At 41.9% G+C, this 20,677-nt stretch overlaps 1 protein-coding gene across 1 annotated transcript; it reads left to right on the forward strand.

The window, feature by feature from the left end:
- The first annotated feature begins 74 nt into the window (after positions 1-74).
- On the forward strand, positions 75-19,300 carry ddost (dolichyl-diphosphooligosaccharide--protein glycosyltransferase non-catalytic subunit). Its single transcript, XM_003228242.4, has 11 exons — positions 75-270; positions 2,942-3,052; positions 3,141-3,227; positions 6,116-6,219; positions 9,612-9,706; positions 10,416-10,509; positions 11,457-11,605; positions 14,084-14,231; positions 14,319-14,439; positions 17,639-17,745; positions 18,951-19,300. Exons 1-11 carry the CDS (start codon positions 117-119, stop codon positions 19,098-19,100), a joined length of 1,320 nt encoding a protein of 439 aa, XP_003228290.3. The 5' UTR covers positions 75-116; the 3' UTR covers positions 19,101-19,300.
- The last annotated feature ends 1,377 nt before the right edge of the window (positions 19,301-20,677 follow it).

Consider the following 20,677-nt stretch of genomic DNA (forward strand, 5'->3'; position numbering starts at 1 on the left):
GCCGCCGCTCATTGGGCGAGGTGCGCGCGCAGCTCGATTCCGTGAAAGCCACTCCTGATTGGTTAGGAGCCGGCTTCCGGCGCTCGCTGATTGGAAAAGGTTGAGAGAGAAAGAAAATGGCGGCGTCGGGGCTCCTGAGGTGGAAGGTGGCGGCGCTGCTGGCGGCGCTTTCGACGGGCCTGGCGGCCGGAGGAGGGACGCGGACCCTGGTGCTGCTGGAGAACCTCAACCTGCGGGACACGCACTCGCTCTTCCTGCGCAGCCTCGCAGGTCGGCTCCCGGCGGGGTTCCTCGCCTTCATTCTCGATCAAGCTGCATGTCTGTCATGTCCGGATGGCCATCTGTCGGGTGTGCTTCGGTCGTGCCTTGCTGTATTGCAGGATGGGGTTGGACCTGATACCCTTTGGGGCGTCTATAATAATATATTTATCATGTCATAATATCTTTGTATCCTATCTGGTTGGATGGCCATCCTTTGGGAGGGCTTTGATTGTGCCTTACTGTATGACAGGATGGGGTTGGACCTGATACCCTTTGGGGCGTCTATAATAATATATTTATCATGTCATAATATCTTTGTATCCTATCTGGTTGGATGGCCATCCTTTGGGAGGGCTTTGATTGTGCCTTACTGTATGACAGGATGGGGTTGGACCTGATACCCTTTGGGGCGTCTATAATAATATATCTATCATGTCATAATATCTTTGTATCCTATCTGGTTGGATGGCCATCCTTTGGGAGGGCTTTGATTGTCCCTTACTGTATGACAGGATGGGGTTGAACCTGATACCCTTTGGGGCGTCTATAATAATATATCTATCATGTCATAATATCTTTGTATCCTATCTGGTTGGATGGCCATCTGTTGGGAGGGCTTTGATTGTGCCTTACTGTATGACAGGATGGGATTGGACCTGATACCCTTTGGGGCGTCTATAATAATATATCTATCATGTCATAATATCTTTGTATCCTATCTGGTTGGATGGCCATCCTTTGGGAGGGCTTTGATTGTGCCTTACTGTATGACAGGATGGGGTTGGACCTGATACCCTTTGGGGCGTCTATAATAATATATCTATCATGTCATAATATCTTTGTATCCTATCTGGTTGGATGGCCATCTGTTGGGAGGGCTTTGATTGTGCCTTACTGTATGACAGGATGGGGTTGGACCTGATACCCTTTGGGGCGTCTATAATAATATATCTATCATGTCATAATATCTTTGTATCCTATCTGGTTGGATGGCCATCCTTTGGGAGGGCTTTGATTGTGCCTTACTGTATGACAGGATGGGGTTGGACCTGATACCCTTTGGGGCGTCTATAATAATATATTTATCATGTCATAATACCTTTGTATCCTATCTGGTTGGATGGCCATCCTTTGGGAGGGCTTTGATTGTGCCTTACTGTATGACAGGATGGGGTTGGACCTGATACCCTTTGGGGCGTCTATAATAATATATTTATCATGTCATAATATCTTTGTATCCTATCTGGTTGGATGGCCATCTGTTGGGAGGGCTTTGATTGTGCCTTACTGTATGACAGGATGGGATTGGACCTGATACCCTTTGGGGCGTCTATAATAATATAGCTGTCTTGTGTGTGTGTGTATATGTGTGTGTGTGTGAGCTATGCCCGGCCACGCGTTGCTGTGGCGAAGTATGGTGGTATGGGAAATAAAGTAATTTATATTATCTGCTTAGAACTGGATTATATGAGGCCCCTTCCACACAGCTGTATAAAATCCACACTGAAGTGAATTATATGGCACTGTGGAGTCAAGATAATCCAGTTCAAAGCAGATAATATAAGATTATAAATGGGTTATATAGCTGTGTGGAAGGGCCTTGAGTCTGCACTGCCATATAATCCAGTTAAAATCAGATAATCTGTATTTTATAGGCAGTGTGGAAGAGGCCTAAGTGAGGCCTAACTCTGCCTGTCCCCTGGGCTGAGTGGGTTGCTAGGAGACCAAGTGGATGGAGGCTAAGCAGCCTTCTAACTGGCAGCAATTGGCTAAAAACAATTATTCCTCTCCCTCTAATTAGGAATTTATTTTTATTTTATTTTTGTTGTATGAATGTAGAGGCATGGATGAGAGGTTGTGCTGCCAAGTTTAGTGTTTCTTCGATGTGTAGTTTTGTTATTTTGTCCTAGGCTGAAATTTCATTACCCTTTTATATATATAGATATACAGTAGAGTCTCACTTATCCAACATAAACCCTAAGCCGCCCCGAGTCCCCATTGGGGAGATGGTGGCGGGATATAAATAAAGTTTTTTTATTATTATTATTATTATTATTATTATTATAAACGGGCCAGCAGAACGTTGGATAAGTGAATATGTTGGATAATAAGGAGGTATTAAGTAAAAGCCTATTAAACATCAAATTAGGTTATGATTTTACAAATTAAGCACCAAAACATCATGTTATACAACAAATTTGACAGAAAAAGCAGTTCAATACGCAGTAATGCTACCTAGTAATTACTGTATTTACGAATTTAGCACCAAAATATCATGATGTATTGAAAACATTGACTACAAAAATATGTTGGATAATCCAGAATGTTGGATAATCAAGGTTTGGATAAGTGAGACTCTACTGTATTGTAATTATTTTGTGAATGTTTTTGTAAATATTTCTGTGAATATTTTCGTGGTTTTTGTGAGTATTTTCCATCTCGCAATCTCCAAATGCAGTGCTGTTTGTGCTCCTGATGTTGGTTCTCTTTTCGTGACTTGGCCGTACCACTGTAGCCTTGCTTTCTGCATTTTCTTGCTGATTGCTTTTATTCCTAGTTTTTGACGGGTGTCGTCATTTGGCACATGGTCAAGAAGTGTCAAGCCAATTGTCCATCTCAGCATTTTCATTTCCATTGTGTTAAAGGCTTGTGTGTGACCTCTCTCTCCCCCTCCCTCTAGACAGGGGTTTCGACCTCTCCTTCCGGACGGCAGATGACCCCGGCCTCTCCCTCATCAAGTACGGCGAGTTCCTGTATGACAATCTGATTATCTTCGCTCCCTCTGTCGAAGGTGAGGCCCGGAGAGGTTGGGAGGGGATCTGCAGCGGAATCTGGGGAAATAAGGACCTTTTTAAGCCCCTTGCCTTCCTCTCTTTCAGACTTTGGAGGAAACATCAACGTAGAGACCATCGCGGCCTTCATCGATGGAGGAGGGAACGTCCTGGTGGCCGCTGGATCCGACATTGGTCAGTCAGGCAGAGAGAGAGAGAGAGAGAGAGGCCTTTGGCCCAGAAGCATAGAATCCTAGAGTTGGAAGGGCCCCCATGGGCCATTCAGTCCAGCCCTAAGATAGTTAGATCAATTGATAGATAGAAAAATAGACAACAGGTGACTGAATTACAGAATCCTAGAGTTACAAGTGTCAGGGGATGATGGTGTAGCAGAGTGGATTCCAAAGATCATCATTCTGGTCTCACCGCCCCCTTTCTTCCGCAGACTGACTTCTCTTGCGGAGAAACAGCACTGGCCAACAGAATTCCAGCAGCCGGAGGTTCAGTTGTAAATCCAACGGTTATAAATCTTTATTTACATAGCGATATACAAGTAGAGTCAATTGCCATAAGTCCCAGACACATGGCAGTGTCTCTTCGGCAACAGAACCATTCAGTTCTCAGTCCATCCTCCGAGAAAGCTCACGCCGAACTCCGATAAGATAAAAACAACACATTCCTCTGTCCAGAGGAAGTTCCCCCAAAGGCCGGAAGTCATGCCTGATAGGTCATAGCAATCACAACAGGCTGTCAGTCAAAACTAGCTTGCTGTTAACCATTTCATCACTGAAAAAAATACACACTCCTGCTCATCAGCAGTAAACACTTGATTTACATTTCATACAAAGTACAACCATACTCCATCAAGAAGGACCCCCAAAGGCCATCTAGTCCAGCCAGAAGATAGCTAGATAGATTGATAGATAGAATAATAATAATAATAATAAACTTTATTTATACCCCGCCACCATCTCCCCAACGGGGACTCGGGGCGGCTTACATGGGGCCATGCCCAGAACAATACAATATCACAGAATATAAATAGAACAACAAATCATAACACATTAAACAATACAATAAAAGATAATATACACTACATTAAGCAAAATCAAAAGAACAATAAACCAAGGACGGGCCACATGAACACTAGGTTAAAAACTCGGGGTGAGATAACAAGTGACTGAATTACAGAATCCTAGAGTTAGAAGGGCCCCCAAAGGCCACCTAGTCCAGCCCTAAGACAGTTAGATCAATTGATAGATAGAAAAATAGATAACAGGTGACTGAATTACAGAATCCCAGAGTTAGAAGGGCCCCCAAAGGCCATCTAGTCCAGCCAGAAGATGGCTAGATTGATGAGTAGATAGATGGTTAAATGGAAAGGTAGATGACAGGTGATTGAATGATAGAATCCTAGAGTTGGAAGGGAGAGCCACCAAGGGCCATTCAGCCCACCCCCCTTGTCAGGCAGGAGGACACCATCCAAGCCTTTCAGGCAGATGGCCATCCAGTCTCTGCTTAAAGACCTCCAGAGGAGGACACTTCAAAGTAGCGTATTCTACTCTAGTATCACATAGATGATATATTGGGGACATGAGTGGAATTTAAGTGTACTCAGTTTTATATACATGTGTTTTATTTTAATGTGTTTTATCAGGTTTGTATATTTTAAGATTTTTTGTTATTTTTCCATTGTAAATCTTAGTCTGATGGTTGTCGTTTTATTTATTAAGTTACAGTTAGGTTGTTTATATTGTCTTACGTGCCTTGTCTTGATGTAAACTGTTTTGTATTGTTCCTTTGGGCAGTGAATGGTTTCCGTATGTTTGGAAACCGCCCTGAGTCCCTTTGGGGAGATAGGGCAGTCTATAAATAAAGTTTGTTGTTGTTGTTGTTATGAGAGCAAGGCTTATATATGTGGAAGGATGTCCCATTGTGGACACAATTGAGCCATGTATTCAAAGTACAGGGAAAGAGGCTCCACATAAATGTCAGGAAGAACCCTGACGGTTAGAGCTTTCTGTAAACAGAATATGGAGTCCGTTGAAAAATCCATCTCTGAGGTTTTAAACAGAGGCTGGATTGTCATTTGTCTGGAGGTCTTGGATTGTGTCTTCTTGGATGTTGGGCCGCATTGCCCTTGGAGGTTCTCACAACATGATTTTTTGGTGTGCAAGAGAATGTGCTCCTTCTTCTACTCCATCAAGGCAGTTAATTGACTGCTAGCTTTGTTTCACTGGCCTTAAGAAGGCCTTGTATTTCATTTTCCAGTCTGCTGTGGGTCTCAAGGTGGTGTCCTTGCGCCTCTCCTCTGCTCTGACATCTTTGTTGAAGTTGCATTAAATGAAAGCAAACAGAACATGGTGCCCGTGCCGCTGAGTATATTTTTGCCAGGCGCAGTCTTGTTTATTTATTTATTAGTGACATTTATATCCCGCCCTTCTCACCCCGAAGGGGACTCAGGACGGCTTACAAGTTATATGTGCGTACAGTATATTATATTATTAGCATAGCACAATATAAGCATCATATATTACTATAGTGTGCTATACCACTATACTAGTAATATTACATGTATTATAAATATACAATTATAATAGTGTATTGTTATTATTATATTGTATTACATTACACTATTATCAATATTATATGTACAGTAGAGTCTCACTTATCCAACACTTGCTTATCCAACGTTCTGGATTATCCAATGCATTTTTGTAGTCAATGTTTTCAATATATCGTGATATTTTGGTGCTAAATTCATAAATACAGTAATTACTACATAGCATTACTGCACATTGAACTACTGTTTCTGCCAAATTTGTTGTCTAACATGATGTTTTGGTGCTTCAGTTGTAAAATCATAACCTAATTTGATGTTTAATAGGCTTTTCCTTAATGCCTCCTTATTATCCAACATATTCACTTATCCAACATTCTGCCAGCCCGTTTATGTTGGATAAGTGAGACTCTACTGTATATACAATATTTTATATTATTAGTAGGGAGGCAGCCATTTGTTTCAGTGGCGCTTTAATAACAGAAGCATCACCAGAGTGCATGGTTGTGCGTATCATTCTCAGGCGACCCTCTTCGGGAGCTGGGGAGCGAATGCGGAATTGAGTTTGACGAGGAGAAAACAGCTGTCATTGACCACCATCACTACGATGTCTCTGATCTGGGCCAGGTAAGTCACATGTGTGTGAGGGGGCGGGGCTGTGTCTCCAGTATGTCTCCAGCCATTGTTAGTGGGGGTCACAGTGCTGTGTCTTGATGCAGGATGAACTACAACTTCCATTCTGTTGAGCCAGTTCCCCAAATCCTTCCAGTATGTTCAGTTGCTGATCAATTCTTCTGTTTGCTGTGTGCCATAGAAAAGAATAGAAAAAGGTTAAGGGAGAGGCAGTGGACGGGGTCATGCACATTCCACACCAATGGAGAAAGAAAGGAACACTGGGATGTCTGTGGTGGAGGAAAGACATAAAATCTAGGATGAAATTGCCCCCAAATGAAAGCCTTGACTTGGGTGGTGGGCAGGATGGTGTTTGTGGAGGACATTGGCAGAGCTCTTGGACATGTTCACGGCGCTTGCTATAACTTGCAGTGTCATTGGAGGGAGGGCCATTGGTGTCTTCTGCGTAGTGGGAGCGATAGCTATTTGTGGGAGTGGGAGCCCGTCTGTGTAAGTGGATACCCCAGCCACATACACACAGATTTTCACTTTTATTAGGCATACTAGCTTGGGTACCCAGTGATGCCAGTCATTGAAAAAGCACATTGTTTGTTTTTGGATGTTAGGCAATATCAGTTTGGGCCGGGCTGTGGCGCAGCTGGCTAGTAACCAGCTGCAATAAATCACTACTGACCGAGAGGTCATGAGTTCGAAGCCCGGGTCGGGTTAAGCCCCCGACCATTAAATAGCCCGGCTTGCTGTTGACCTATGCAGCCCCGAAAGACAGTTGCATCTGTCAAGTAGGGAAATTTAGGTACGCTTTATGCGGGAGGCTAATTTAACTAATTTACAACATCATAAAAACTGCCAGCAAAACACGAGGAAAGGAATGAGGAAATACAGCCACTAGTGGACAGTGAAGCAACATGCTGTGCTAATTTTGTATACACATATATAATATACTATAATTTATAAATATACAATATATTGTATGTACTTATAATATTGATAATAGTATTATAATGTAATACAATATTATACTAATTAATAATATAATATAATATAATATTTATTATATATTATATATTATATATTAAATGTAATATTACTAATAATATTACCATAAAATTATATAGTACATCATAATAATTTAATTTAATTGCTTATATTGTGCTATGCTAATAATATATTGTATGTACATTTGATTTGTAAGCCGCTCTGAGTCCCCTTTGGGGTGAGAAGAGCGGCATATAAATGTAGTAAATAAATAAATAAATAAATAAATAAATAAAAAGCAACAGCTCCCCCTGTGGCCGGAATCATGAAGCTGGAAAAAAATGTTAAATGCCTCTGTGTCTGTCTATATATGTTGTTTGTCTGTTGGCATTGAATGTTTGCCATATATGTGTTCATTGTAATCCGCCCTGAGTCCCCTTCGGGGTGAGAAGGGCAGAATATAAATACTGTAAATAAATAAATAGATAATATGTTATGCTATTTCTTAGAAAAATACTCCGTCTTCCCTGTTGTTTTTTAGGAATACTCCCAATAGACAATGCATAAGGATGTGGGTGAACTACAATTCCCCAAAATCTTGGGTCAACTCTCCCAAAACTCCCCCAGTTGGCCATGTTGGGTCTGTGTGCCAAATTTGGCCCAGATCCGTCATCTGGTGGGTTCAGTGTTCTCTGGATGAAGGTGAACTCCCATATTCCCAGGACAATTTTCCTGGAGCCTCCGGTGGCCTAGGGGATAAAAGCCTCGTGACTTGAAGGTTGGATTGCTGACCTGAAAACTGCCAGGTTCGAATCCCACCCGGGGAGAGCGCGGATGAGCTCCCTCTATCAGCTCCAGCTCCATGCGGATGGTAAAACATCAAAACATCCGGGCGTCCCCTGGGCAACGTCCTTGCAGACGGCCAATTCTCTCACTCCAGAAGCAACTCTGGTTGCTCCTGACACAAAAAAGGACAATTTTCCTGAAACACCTGTCAGGATTCACAGCTGGCCATGTTGGGTCTGTGTGCCAAGCTAGTTCAGGTCCATCATTGGTGGAGTTCATAGTGCTCTTAGATTGTAGGTGGTCAATACATCCCATTCCCTACAACTTCTATAAATCATGGTGAATTCTCCCCAAACCTCTGCAGTATGTTCAGTTGCTGATCAATTCCTCTGTTTGCTGTGTGCCATAGAAAGGAATAGGAAAGGGTTAAGGGAGAGGCAGTGGGCGGGGTCATGCAAATGGACAAGGAAAGGAACACTGGGATGTGCTCGCTGTAACCTGCAGTGTCCTTGGAGAGAGTCCTTGGAGAGAGTGACTTGGTGGCTCCACAGCACTGGGAACTATTGCCAGTTTGTGGAGGCCGGAGGCTGTGCCCCATAGACACATATAGATTTTCACTTATATTATGTGTATAGATAGGTAATAATGGCACATAGTGATTTGTGGGGATCCCTGAGCGCCCAGAGGCATTAGGCAAAAAACGGAAAAAGGTGAAGACCTGGCTTTGTGAACAAGCGTTGAATGAATGAATGATGTTGGCTTTGACTTGGTCCGGATTAAGGTTTACGTGCAAGGTTTTTGTGGATGAATGGTTTAAGTCTTTTTATTGTACTGTTTTAAATGTATTTATTGTATTATGCTAAATTGATTGTTTTAATTGCCTATGTTTTATTTTTTGTACTATATTTATTTACAGTATTTATATTCCGCCCTTCTCACCCCAAAGGGGACTCAGGGCGGATCACATTACACATACAGTAGAGTCTCACTTATCCAAGCTAAACGGGCCAGCAGAAGCTTGGATAAGCGAATATCTTGGATAATAAGGAAAAACCTATTAAACATCAAATTAGGTTATGATTTTACAAATTAAGCACCAAAACTTCATGTTATACAACAGAAAAAGTAGTTCAATACGCAGTAATGTTATGTTGTAATTACTGTATTTACGAATTTAGCACCAAAATATCACGATATATTGAAAACATTAACTACAAAAATGGCTTGGATTATCCAGAGGCTTGGATAAGCGAGGCTTGGATAAGTGAGACTCTACTGTATAAGGCAAACATTCAATGCCTTAACCTAGAACAAAGACAAAGACAAACACGGGGCTCCGAGCTGGCCTCGAACTCATGACCTCTTGGTCAGAGTGATTTGTTGCACTGGCTGCAGCTGGTTGCTCAACAGCCTGTGCCACAGCCCGGGAATTTTGCCAGATTGTGAGCCGCCCTGAGTCCCTTCAGGTGAGAAGGGCGGCATAGAAAGGATGGAAATAAATAATAAATAAATAAATAGGCAGTGGCTGTTTCTGAAGGAGAAACCCCGGCCTGTCTTTTGAGCTAAGTCTCGCCTGGAAGCTGCCTTTGGGGTATTAATGGTGGTTCCTGGGCTTCCTCCTGCAGCACACGCTCATCGTGGCCGATTCCGAGAACCTCCTGAAAGCTCCCACCATCGTGGGCAAGAAGCCGCTGAACCCCGTCCTCTTCCGGGGCGTTGGGTGAGTCAGGACCAGTCGCCCAAAGGCTGGTTTGCCTTCAGCTGCAAGGTCTCCAGCAGTTGGTTTCCTTTCTGCATTCAGTGAGCACGTGAACCCTTTGGGTTTGTCATGGAAGCATCTCGAATGTTGTGTCCGCTTTTTCAGGCGGTGGCCCCCTTTTGCATCCGTTGCTCAGTTTGGTTTTATTTATTTATTTATTTATTTATTTATTTATTTATTTATTGTATTTTTATATCTAGTATCATCTGAATTATTCCTGGAATTTATTTCTTGTAGTTTTACAATTTTACAAGTGGAAAAAAGTTCCTACATGATCTTCACATTTCCAACACTTATCTGGAACGTTTGAATTACATTTTGCTAATTTTTGTGGTGTTATGATATCATTGATACATCACTTTATACCAACTTTCTTTCAAATCATAAAAATAAGTGAATTTTAATTTTTGGTTCCATTTTTTCCCCATTCTTCTAGTTTGATGGAATGTCCAATATTTGCTGCCCATTTGATCATGCAGTCTTTAACTGGTTCTGTTTCTATGGACCATTCCAGTATTTTTTTAAAATATATTTTCTTTATTAATTTCTTATCTGTCATCATTATTTTATCCCAGAAAGTGTCCTTCCCCAAAAATACTGTTATCTTGTCTGTTATAATACCCTCTTATTTGTCTATATCGAAACTCATTGTGAACTTTGGACCCCACAGGATGGTGGCCGACCCTGACAACCCGCTGGTTCTGGACATCCTGATTGGTTCCTCTACTTCGTATTCCTTCTTCCCCGACAAACCCATCACCCAGGTACATGGGGAGAGACTTCATATTCTTGAGGGTTGAAAGGAAGATCACTTTGGCCCCAGCTTTGGGCTTCATGGGCTTGTATTTATCCCTTCAGGCTACAACTTAAAGCCAGAACATTCCCCCAGTTGTTCTTCTTTAGACCTCGAGGAGGCTGAAATGGGCCCGAATGAGGTTGACACTCCGGCACTTCAGTTGTGAATTGTTGGCAGATAGTTTTATCTACAGGTGTTCTGCATTTTAAAAAAATTGAGTTATATTATTTTATGTTATACTAGCTGTACCCAACCACGCCTTGTTGTGGCAATGTGTGGTGATACAGGAAATAAAGTGCCGTATATACTCAAGTATAAGCCGACCTGAATGTAAGCCAAGGCACCGAATTTTACCACAAAAAAAACTGGGAAAACATTGACTGCTGTGATCTGTGAATTGCTAGCAGATTATTCCAAAAATATAACACTAAAGGTTTCCACATTTGCAATTGCAGCCCAAAAGATCAGAGCTAAAGTAGTAAAATCCATACTTGAGGTCAGAAATGGAAATGGTGATGGCTTGGGATGAAACAAATCGGACACTGTCATTGTTATGTTGCTGCTATCATAATTTTAAAGAGCTAGTTTTAATTTATCAGTGTTTGCAATATTTATGTGGTGCACCTTATAAATATAAAGAAAGATTTATTACTTATTATTGAGCATTAGGAAGAACTTCCTGACTGTAAGAGCTGTTCACCAGTGGAACTCTCTGCCTCAGAGTCCGGTGGCTTTTAGACAGGCTGGGTGGCCATCTGTCGGGGGGGCTTTGACGGTGGCAGACGGGGGTGGCCCATGTGGTCTCTTCCAGCTCTATTATTCTATGATGCTATACTTTTAAAAGCGACATGGGCATGGTTTTGGGGAAGGGATGCACCCCAAAGCCGTCTGCTCTTCCGCTCCTTCTGTGCGCAGTACCCGCACGCCGTGGGGAAGAACACTCTCCTGGTGGCCGGCCTCCAGGCCCGGAACAACGCCCGCGTCATCTTCAGCGGCTCCCTGGACTTCTTCAGCGACGCCTTCTTCAACTCGGCCGTCCAGAAGGCCACGCCCGGATCCCAGAGGTGCGCAGCTTTGGGGGTCTACTCTTCGGAGCGAGGGGCCGGGGAGAAAGACCACATTCCCCGGATGAGCTCTTTGAGCTTAGCCATGCTCCCGGAAACATAAAAAGTGGGCGATGGGGGGTATGTGTGCCAAGTTTGGTCCTGATCCGTCATTGGTTAGAGTAACTGGTCTGTGGGAGACAAAGTGTTTGAAAGTACTGCAAATCCCATCATCCTTAGTCCATCCTCCCCCCCCCCTTCCCCAGGACTAACTGCCACTCTGGGCCAGAATGAAGAAAGGGGCCAGAAAGACACCATTCCACCATGCCTCCTGTGTCAATATAACAATATATAATACAGTAGAGTCTCACTTATCCAACATAAACGAGCCGGCAGAACATTGGATAAGCGAATATGTTGGATAATAAGGAGAGATTAAGGAGAAGCCTATTAGACATCAAATTAGGTTATGATTTTACAAATTAAGCACCAAAACATCATGTTAGACAACAAATTTGGCAGAAAAAGTAGTTCAATACGCAGTAATGCTTATGTAGTAATTACTGTATTTATGAATTTAGCACCAAAATATCACGATATATTGAAAACATTGACTACAAAAATGCGTTGGATAATCCAGAACGTTGGATAAGCGAGTGTTGGATAAGTGAGACTCTACTGTATTAGTAATATTACATGTAATATATAATGTAAGATTAATATTATATTGAATTACATTATAATATTATGACCAATATTATATGTATATACAATATGTTATATTAGCATAGCACAATATAAGCATTATATATTACTGTATTGTACTATACCACTATATACATTGCAATATTATTAATAACAATACATTACATGAAATATAAATATACAACTATAATAGTGTACTATTATTATATTGTATTACATTATAATATTATTGCCAATATTATATGTATAAACAATATATTATTAGTATAGCATAATATGAGTACAGTAGAGTCTCACTTATCCAACGTTCTGGATTATCCAACGCATTTTTGTAGTCAATGTTTTCAATATATCGTGATATTTTGGTGCTAAATTCATAAATACAGTAATTACTACATAAGCATTACTGCGTATTGAACTACTTTTTCTTCCAAATTTGTTGTCTAACATGATGTTTTGGTGCTTAATTTGTAAAATCATAACCTAATTTGATGTTTAATAGGCTTTTCCTTAATGCCTCCTTATTATCCAACATATTCACTTATCCAACTTTCTGCCGGCCCGTTGATGTTGGATAAGTGAGACTCTACTGTGTATATATATATATATATATACACACACACACACACATATATATGTGTGTATATATACAATATAATTTACAATAATATATAATAATTATAACATATTGTATATACATATAATATTCATAATATTATATTGTAATACGATATACAGTAGAGTCTCACCAATCCAAGCCTCGCTTATCCAAGCCGTTGGATAATCCAAGCCATTTTTGTAGTCAATGTTTTCAATATATCGTGATATTTTGGTGCTAAATTCGTTAATACAGTAATTACAACATAACATGACTGCGTATTGAACTACTTTTTCTGTCAAATTTTTTGTATAACATGAAGTTTTGGTGCTTAATTTGTAAAATCATAACCTAATTTGATGTTTAATAGGCTTTTCCTTAATCCCTCCTTATTATCCAAGATATTCGCTTATCCAAGCTTCTGCCGGCCCGTTTATGTTGGATAAGTGAGACTCTACTGTATATATATATATATACACACACACACACACACATACATATATATGTGTGTATATATACAATATAATTTACAATAATATATAATAATTATAACATATTATATATACAGTAGAGTCTCACTAATCCAAGCCTCACTTATCCAAGCCTCTGGATAATCCAAGCCATTTTTGTAGTCAATGTTTTCAATATATCGTGATATTTTGGTGCTAAATTCGTAAATACAGTAATTACAACATAACATTACTGCGTATTGAACTACTTTTTCTGTCAAATTTGTTGTATAACATGATGTCTTGGTGCTTAATTTGTAAAATCATAACCTAATTTAATGTTTAATAGACTTTTCCTTAATCCCTCCTTATCATCCAAGTTATTCGCTTATCCAAGCTTCTGCCGGCCCGTTTAGCTTGGATAAGTGAGACTCTCCTGTACATATAATATTCATAATATTATATTGTAATACGATATAATACTAATAATACAATATAATAATATTAATTATATATTATATTTTACATGTAATATTACTAATAATATTACAATATATTGATACGGTACAGTATAGTAATTTATTACCAGTATTGTACTATGCTTATAATATAATATTGTATGTCAATTTAATTTGTAAGCCAAATTACAGAGGATGAGGAAGAACTGTTTTTTCCCTTTGCTGCCAGTTAGAAAGGTAGGCTCCACTTATTGGGCTTTGACTTTGGGGTTCTCCCTTCCCCGCACAGGTTCCCCCAGACGGGCAACTTTGAGCTGGCCGTGGCCTTGTCCCGGTGGGTCTTCAAGGAGGAGGGGGTCCTGCGCGTGGGAGAGGTGTCCCACCACCGCGTGGGAGAGACCCAGCCCCCCAGCGCCTACACCGTCACCGACCTCGTGGTGAGACCCTCGGCTTCTCCCCAAACACGCTCCGTCCCCCCTTAAGCCAGCCCTTTGTGACCGGCCTTGGCTTCCTCCCTGTTGCAGGAGTACAGCATCGTCATCGAGAAGCTCTCCGAGGGCAAGTGGGTCCCCTTCGACGGCGACGACATCCAGCTGGAGTTTGTGCGCATCGACCCCTTCGTCAGGACCTTCCTCAAGAGGAACGGTGAGCAGGCCTTGGCGCATTGGGGATTCATCATCAGCGGTTTCAGGCCGGTTGATGGTTCTATTTTGTGTCCAAATAAATGTTATTTATTTATTAGCGACATTTATATCCCGCCCTTCTCACCCCGAAGGGGACTCAGGGTGGTTTACAAGTATATATACATACAATATATTATACTAGCTTTGCCCGGCCATGCGTTGCTGTGGCTTATGGGAATCCTTTGTTGGCCAGTGAATAGCCTTGCAGTCTCAAAGCCTGGCTGTTTTCTGGAGTAGCTGGAGCTTTTTGTTGTATGAACGTAGAGGCATGGATGAGGGGTTATGCTGCCAAGTTTAGTGTTTCTGGGATGTGTAGTTTTGTTGTTTATCCTAGGCTGAAATTTCATTACCCTTTTATATATATAGACTAGCTGTGCCCAGCCACGCATTGCTGTGGCGATGTATGGTGGTATGGGAAATAAAGTATTGAGGAACTGGTGATAGTTAAGGTAAAGGGTAAAAGTTTTATCTTACATTAAGTCCATTATAAATGGGTTATATAGCTGTGTGGAAGGGCCTTAATAATAATAATAATAATAATAATAATAATAATAATAATAATAATAATAATAATAAAACTTTATTTATATACCGCCTTATTTCCCGGATGGGACACAGGGCGGTTTACAGTCATAAAAACAAAAAAGAAACACAAACATTACATCTTCTATATATATAAAAGAGTGATGGCATCACGGCACCGAGCAAAACAACTAAACTACGGCCCCCCCAACCTTGAAATTGGACAACACAACCCATAATCCACGCCTCTAGGTTGATACAATAAAAAAATCCCATCCAAAACCTCCATGGGACCTTAAACCCCCAGCCGTCAGCCTGGCTGGAAGGCCCCATGGTGGTCGGAGGAGGAGGGGCCTCCACGCGGTTGGGCCGCGGAGGAAACATTCTCAGGCCGCGGCGGGGCCCCACCAGGCGTGGAGCAACCCCCCCCCCCCAAGCGCCCCCTCCTCCATGCGCCACAGGCCGGAGGGAGGCCCCCCCTCCCCCGACCCACCTCAGCCTCCCGAGGCCGCGAGGCCCCAAGGTTTCTTTTCTTCCTTTCTTTCTTTCTTTCTTTTTTTTTGGGATGTGGAGGCCTGCAGAGCTGAAGGCGGGGGGGGGGGGGCTTCCAGAAAGGCCCCCCCTCCCCATGAAGACCACCGCAGGCTCCTCCGTGCCCCGCAGGCCTCAGGGCGGCCCCGGCCACGAGAGAGCCGGAGCCCGAACCTTCCCCCCCAAGATGCACCTCCGCGGAGGGAGGCCGCCAGGACCAAGGTTTCGTTTCTTTTAACTCTTTTCTTTTGGAGATAAACGCCTCAAGGCCGGGAAGCGCCCTGGCCCCAAGGAGGCAGGCCCCAATGTTTGGGTTTAGGGTTTTTTTTAGATGGAGGCCTCTAAATTCCAGAAAGGAAACAAGTGGGCCAGCTAACACCTCCCAACAAAGGATTCCCCCAGGCAGGAAGCAACAATATAATCTCTAAAATCAGGACATTACAGAAAGAAAACACTCTGAAAATGGGAATTCCAGAAAGGAAACCAACAGGGCCATCTAACACCTCCCAACAAAGGATTCCCCCCGGGCAGGAAACAACCAGGCTTCCAAACAGCAAGGCTACTCAGTGCTGTTCAGCCTAACCAAGCAAGATTTCCCCTTCATAGTACACCCTCAGGGTTTCAAGCCATGAGGCTACTTCATCTCATTCAGCCTGCCCAAGAAAGGATGCCCCTATGTAGAAAGCAGTCAGTCTTTGAAACAGCGAGGCTATTCAGTGCCATTCAAATTGGCTAAAAAACCATTTACCTACAACGCAAGTACCCAGCCTTCCAAGCACCAAACCTATTCCATTGTATTCCAGCTCACCAAACAAGGATTCACGTAAGGAGAAAACACCCAGACTTTAAGACTGCAAGGCTATTCACTGCTATTCCAACTGGTCAACAAATGATTCCCATCAGCCACAGCAACGCGTGGCCGGGCACAGCTAGTAACAACATAATATACATTATTAAACAAAGTAAAATAATACAATTATAACAATAAATCACACTTACATTACCAGATCAAGGGGACGGGAACCATAAACCCAATATATTAAAATGTATCATTGTAGGCTAGGGAAATCTAGAGTCTACACTGCCATATAATCCTTGAGTCGACACTGCCATATAATCCAGTTAAAATCAGATAATCTGTATTTTATAGGCAGTGTGGAAGAGGCCTAAGTGAGGCCTAACTCTGCCTGTCCCCAGGGCTGAGTGGGTTGCTAGGAGACCAAGTGAGCGGAGCTTAGCCTTCTAACTGGCAGCATTTGGATAAAAACAATTATTCCTCTCTCTCTAATGAGGACTTTATTTTTCTTTTCTTTTTGTTGTATGAACGTAGAGGCATGGATGAGGGGTTGTGCTGCCAAGTTTAGTGTTTCTGGGATGTGTAGTTTTGTTGCTTTGTCCTAGGCCGAATTTTCATTATTCTTTTATATATATAGATTATACGACTATATTGCAATATTATTAGTAATATTGTATATATAATATAAATATACAATTATAATAGTTAATTATAATTATTATTACATTGCATTACATCATAATATTATTAATATTACATGTATATACAATATACTATGACATTAGTATAGTATAATATTATTATATATTATTATATCATTAAATTGATACAGGAGACATGGTGGAAAGATGCCTTAAATTAGTATAAAACTGATAAAATAAAGGGAGCGCAAGCAGCTAAATAATCTTAGGCCAAAATCGGGCAACAGTGACTGCACTGCCTGTAGCTTTAAGCAGTTCTTCCTCTGCGCATGAGGCAGGGCATCACAGATGCTGAGATGGACGTAGCATACCTGGATTTCAGGAAGGCCTTCACTGGAAGGGGGGCAATGCCAGCTAGCTTATAGAGTCTTATCAACAGGTGTAGTTTTGAGGCATCCTGTGATTATTCTTCATGTTATTGCATGCAGCTACTTTGTGCTTGGTGTTTGCACACTGTTTCCTAAATGTTAGTGTTTGATCTAAGGTGACGCCGAGATATTTAGGCCTGATGGTGGGCTGAGCTTGAGGAGAGACATCTCTGGTGGCCACCTTCACATTCCTTGTGTTTTCCCCCACTAATCACTGGAAAACATCATGTTTTGGGCTCCTAGGAGGAAAGTACAGCGTCCAGTTCAAGCTGCCTGATGTCTATGGAGTTTTCCAGTTCAAAGTGGATTACAACCGACTGGGCTACACTCACCTGTACTCCTCCACACAGGTAAAGGCAGCCATGATCTGCCTTTGGGGAGGAGATGGGCAGCAAGCAGACCTTCCAATAATAATAATAATAATAATAATAGTAATAATAATAATAATAATAATAATTATTATTATTATTATTATTATTATATAGTTGTGCCTGTGTTTGTAGTCTGTGCAATTTTCTTACAGCAACTGAGGATATGATCAATGGTTTCGTCGGTTTCCTTGCACAGTCTGCATTTTGGGTCATCGGCTGATTTTTCAATCTTGGCCTTGATTGCCTTTGTCCTGATGGCTTGCTCCTGGGCTGCAAGGATCAGGCCTTCTGTCTCCTTCTTCAGGGTCCCATTCGTGAGCCAGAGACAGGTCTTCTCCTTATCAGCTTTTCCTTCAATTTTGTCAAGGAACTTTCCATGCAATGCTTTGTTGTGCCAGCTGTCAGCTCTAGTTTGTAGTGCGGTTTTCTTGTACTGATTCTTTGTCTGTTGTGTTTTGAGGAGTTTCTGATTTTTGCCTTCAATCAAAGCAGGTTCTTCACTTTGCTTTCCATCTTCTGCCAGGGCATGTTCTTCTTCTTTGACTGCTTGTTTTACTTGCAAGAGTCCTCTGCCCCCTGATCTTCTAGGCAGATATAGCCGGTCACCATCACTGCGAGGGTGCATAGTCATGAGTTTTCTTGTTTTTCTGTCCAAATTGTCCAATTCCATCTGTGTCCAATTTATGATGCCAGCATCTTATGACAGCTGTGGCCCAGGTGTTTATGGCCTTGATGGTGTTGCCTCCATTGAGCTTGCTTTTGAGAATTTTTCTGACCCTTTGTGTGTATTCTTTACTGACCACAGTCTTCACATGTTCATGCTTGATGTTGTCCAGCTGTAATATGCCCAGATATTTATAGGCCTCTGGCTTTTGACACTTTATTGTTTGGCCATTGGGCATATTTCTGCCCTCACTTTCAATGATTTTTCCCTTCTTCAATGCCACTGTCGAACATTTGTCCAAACCAAATTCCATGCTGATATCATTGCTAAAAATTCAGACAGTGTTAGTCAGAGATTGGATTTCAGTTTCTGTTTTCCCATATAGCTTCAGGTCATCCATGTACATCAGATGCGAATTTTTGTGAGAATTCTTAGATGTTTGATTTATTATTATTATTGATACCCCGCTGCCTTACCGTCTTGGAGTGACGGCTCGTTTCTGTTCCTCCCTTCCCCGCAGGTGTCTGTGCGTCCCTTGCAGCACACGCAGTACGAGCGCTTCATCCCCTCGGCCTACCCCTACTACGCAGGCGCCTTCTCCATGATGGCCGGCCTCTTCCTCTTCAGCATCGTCTTCCTCCACATGAAGGAGAAGGAGAAGGCGGACTGAGCGGTGGGCACTCTGCTCCCTCCTGGGCTTATGGGGCCCCTCGCGAGAGGGCCGGGAAGGGCCGGGAGGCCTTTGGGGGAGAGGCCACAGACCCCGGCGTGAACTTGGGGTGGCAACACTGTGGAAAGACGTCGGCTGGCACTGTCTTCGATCCCGTTCTGTTTTTTATTCCATCCCAAAATAAAGAGGCAGTGCCCACAGGGTTGTCTTCCTTCGTGGTTCCAAGACTTGCAACTGCTCCGTGGGGCCCTTGCCTTTGGCTGGTCTCTGAAAAAGGGGGCAGAGATGTGCCTGTGGAGCATAGGCCGGATGGCCATCTGTTCGGGAGGGCTCGGATGGTGCTTTTCCTGCCTGGGCGAAAGAGGCTGGTGGGGCTGGAGGGCCCTTTGGGGTCCCTTCCAATTGGGATCTGTCTCCTATGTCAGGGGTTCTCAACCTTCCTGATGCCGCAACACCTTCATACACTTCCTCATGTTGTGGTGACCCCCAACCATCACATTATTTCCGTTGCGACTCTATAACTCTCATTTTGCTCCCGTTATGAATCGTAATGTCAATATCAGATAAGCAGGATGTACTATATATACTCGAGTGTAAGCCTAGTTTTTCAGGACTGAAAAAGCCCCCCTCGGCTTATACTCGGGTGAGGGTCCTGGTTGGCTTATACAGTAGAGTCTCACTTATCCAACACTCGCTTATCCAACGTTCTGGATTATCCAACGCATTTTGGTAGTCAATGTTTTCAATATATCGTGATATTTTGGTGCTAAATTCATAAATACAGTAATTACTACATAGCATTACTGTGTATTGAACTACTTTTTCTATCAAAGTTGTTGTATAACATAATGTTTTGGTGCTTAATTTGTAAAATCATAACCTAATTTGATGTTTAATAGGCTTTTCCTTAATCTCTCCTTATTATCCAACATATTCGCTTATCCAACGTTCTGCCGGCCCGTTTACATTGGATAAGCGAGACTCTACTGTATTTGGGTCAGCTTATACCCGAGAATATATGGTACATTTATTATTTTTCTCTATTTTTATTGGTATTATTACATTTATTTTACTCTATTATTATTATTATTAATAATAATACATTTATTATTTCACTCTGATCTTATTATTACATTTATTAGTCTACTTTATTTATTATTACATTTCTTATTTTCCTGTATTTATTATTATTACATGTATTATTTTACTCTATTATTATTAAAAGGATTACCAAAAGGGGGTGCTTTGAATGCGATTTCTCGCTTCTTAGCAGGGGGTTGGACTGGATGGCCCATGAGGTCTCTTCCAACTCTACTATTCTACAATTCTATAAGCCGAGGGGGGCTTTTTTAGTCTTTAAAAAAGGGCTGAAAAACTAGGCTTATACTCGAGTATATACAGTACAGTAGAGTCTCACTTATCCAACATAAACGGGCCAGCAGAATGTTGGATAAGCGAATATGTTGGATAATAAGAAGAGATTAAGGAAATGCCTGTTAAACATCAAATTAGGTTATGATTTTACAAATTAAGCGCCAAAGCATCATGTTATACAACAAATTTGACAGAAAAAGAAG

This window comes from Anolis carolinensis, unplaced genomic scaffold (genome assembly GCF_035594765.1).
Source record: "Anolis carolinensis isolate JA03-04 unplaced genomic scaffold, rAnoCar3.1.pri scaffold_15, whole genome shotgun sequence".
Taxonomy (NCBI): Eukaryota; Metazoa; Chordata; class Lepidosauria; order Squamata; family Dactyloidae; genus Anolis; species Anolis carolinensis.

Excerpts from the sequence above, each read along its gene's own strand:
- ddost (XM_003228242.4), top strand. The coding sequence starts at position 117 with ATGGCGGCGTCGGGGCTCCTGAGGTGGAAGGTGGCGGCGCTGCTGGCG. Across the intron at positions 271-2,941 it reads CTTCCTGCGCAGCCTCGCAG|ACAGGGGTTTCGACCTCTCC; the intron begins GTCGGCTCCCGG and ends CCCTCCCTCTAG. Across the intron at positions 17,746-18,950 it reads ACCTGTACTCCTCCACACAG|GTGTCTGTGCGTCCCTTGCA; the intron begins GTAAAGGCAGCC and ends CCTTCCCCGCAG.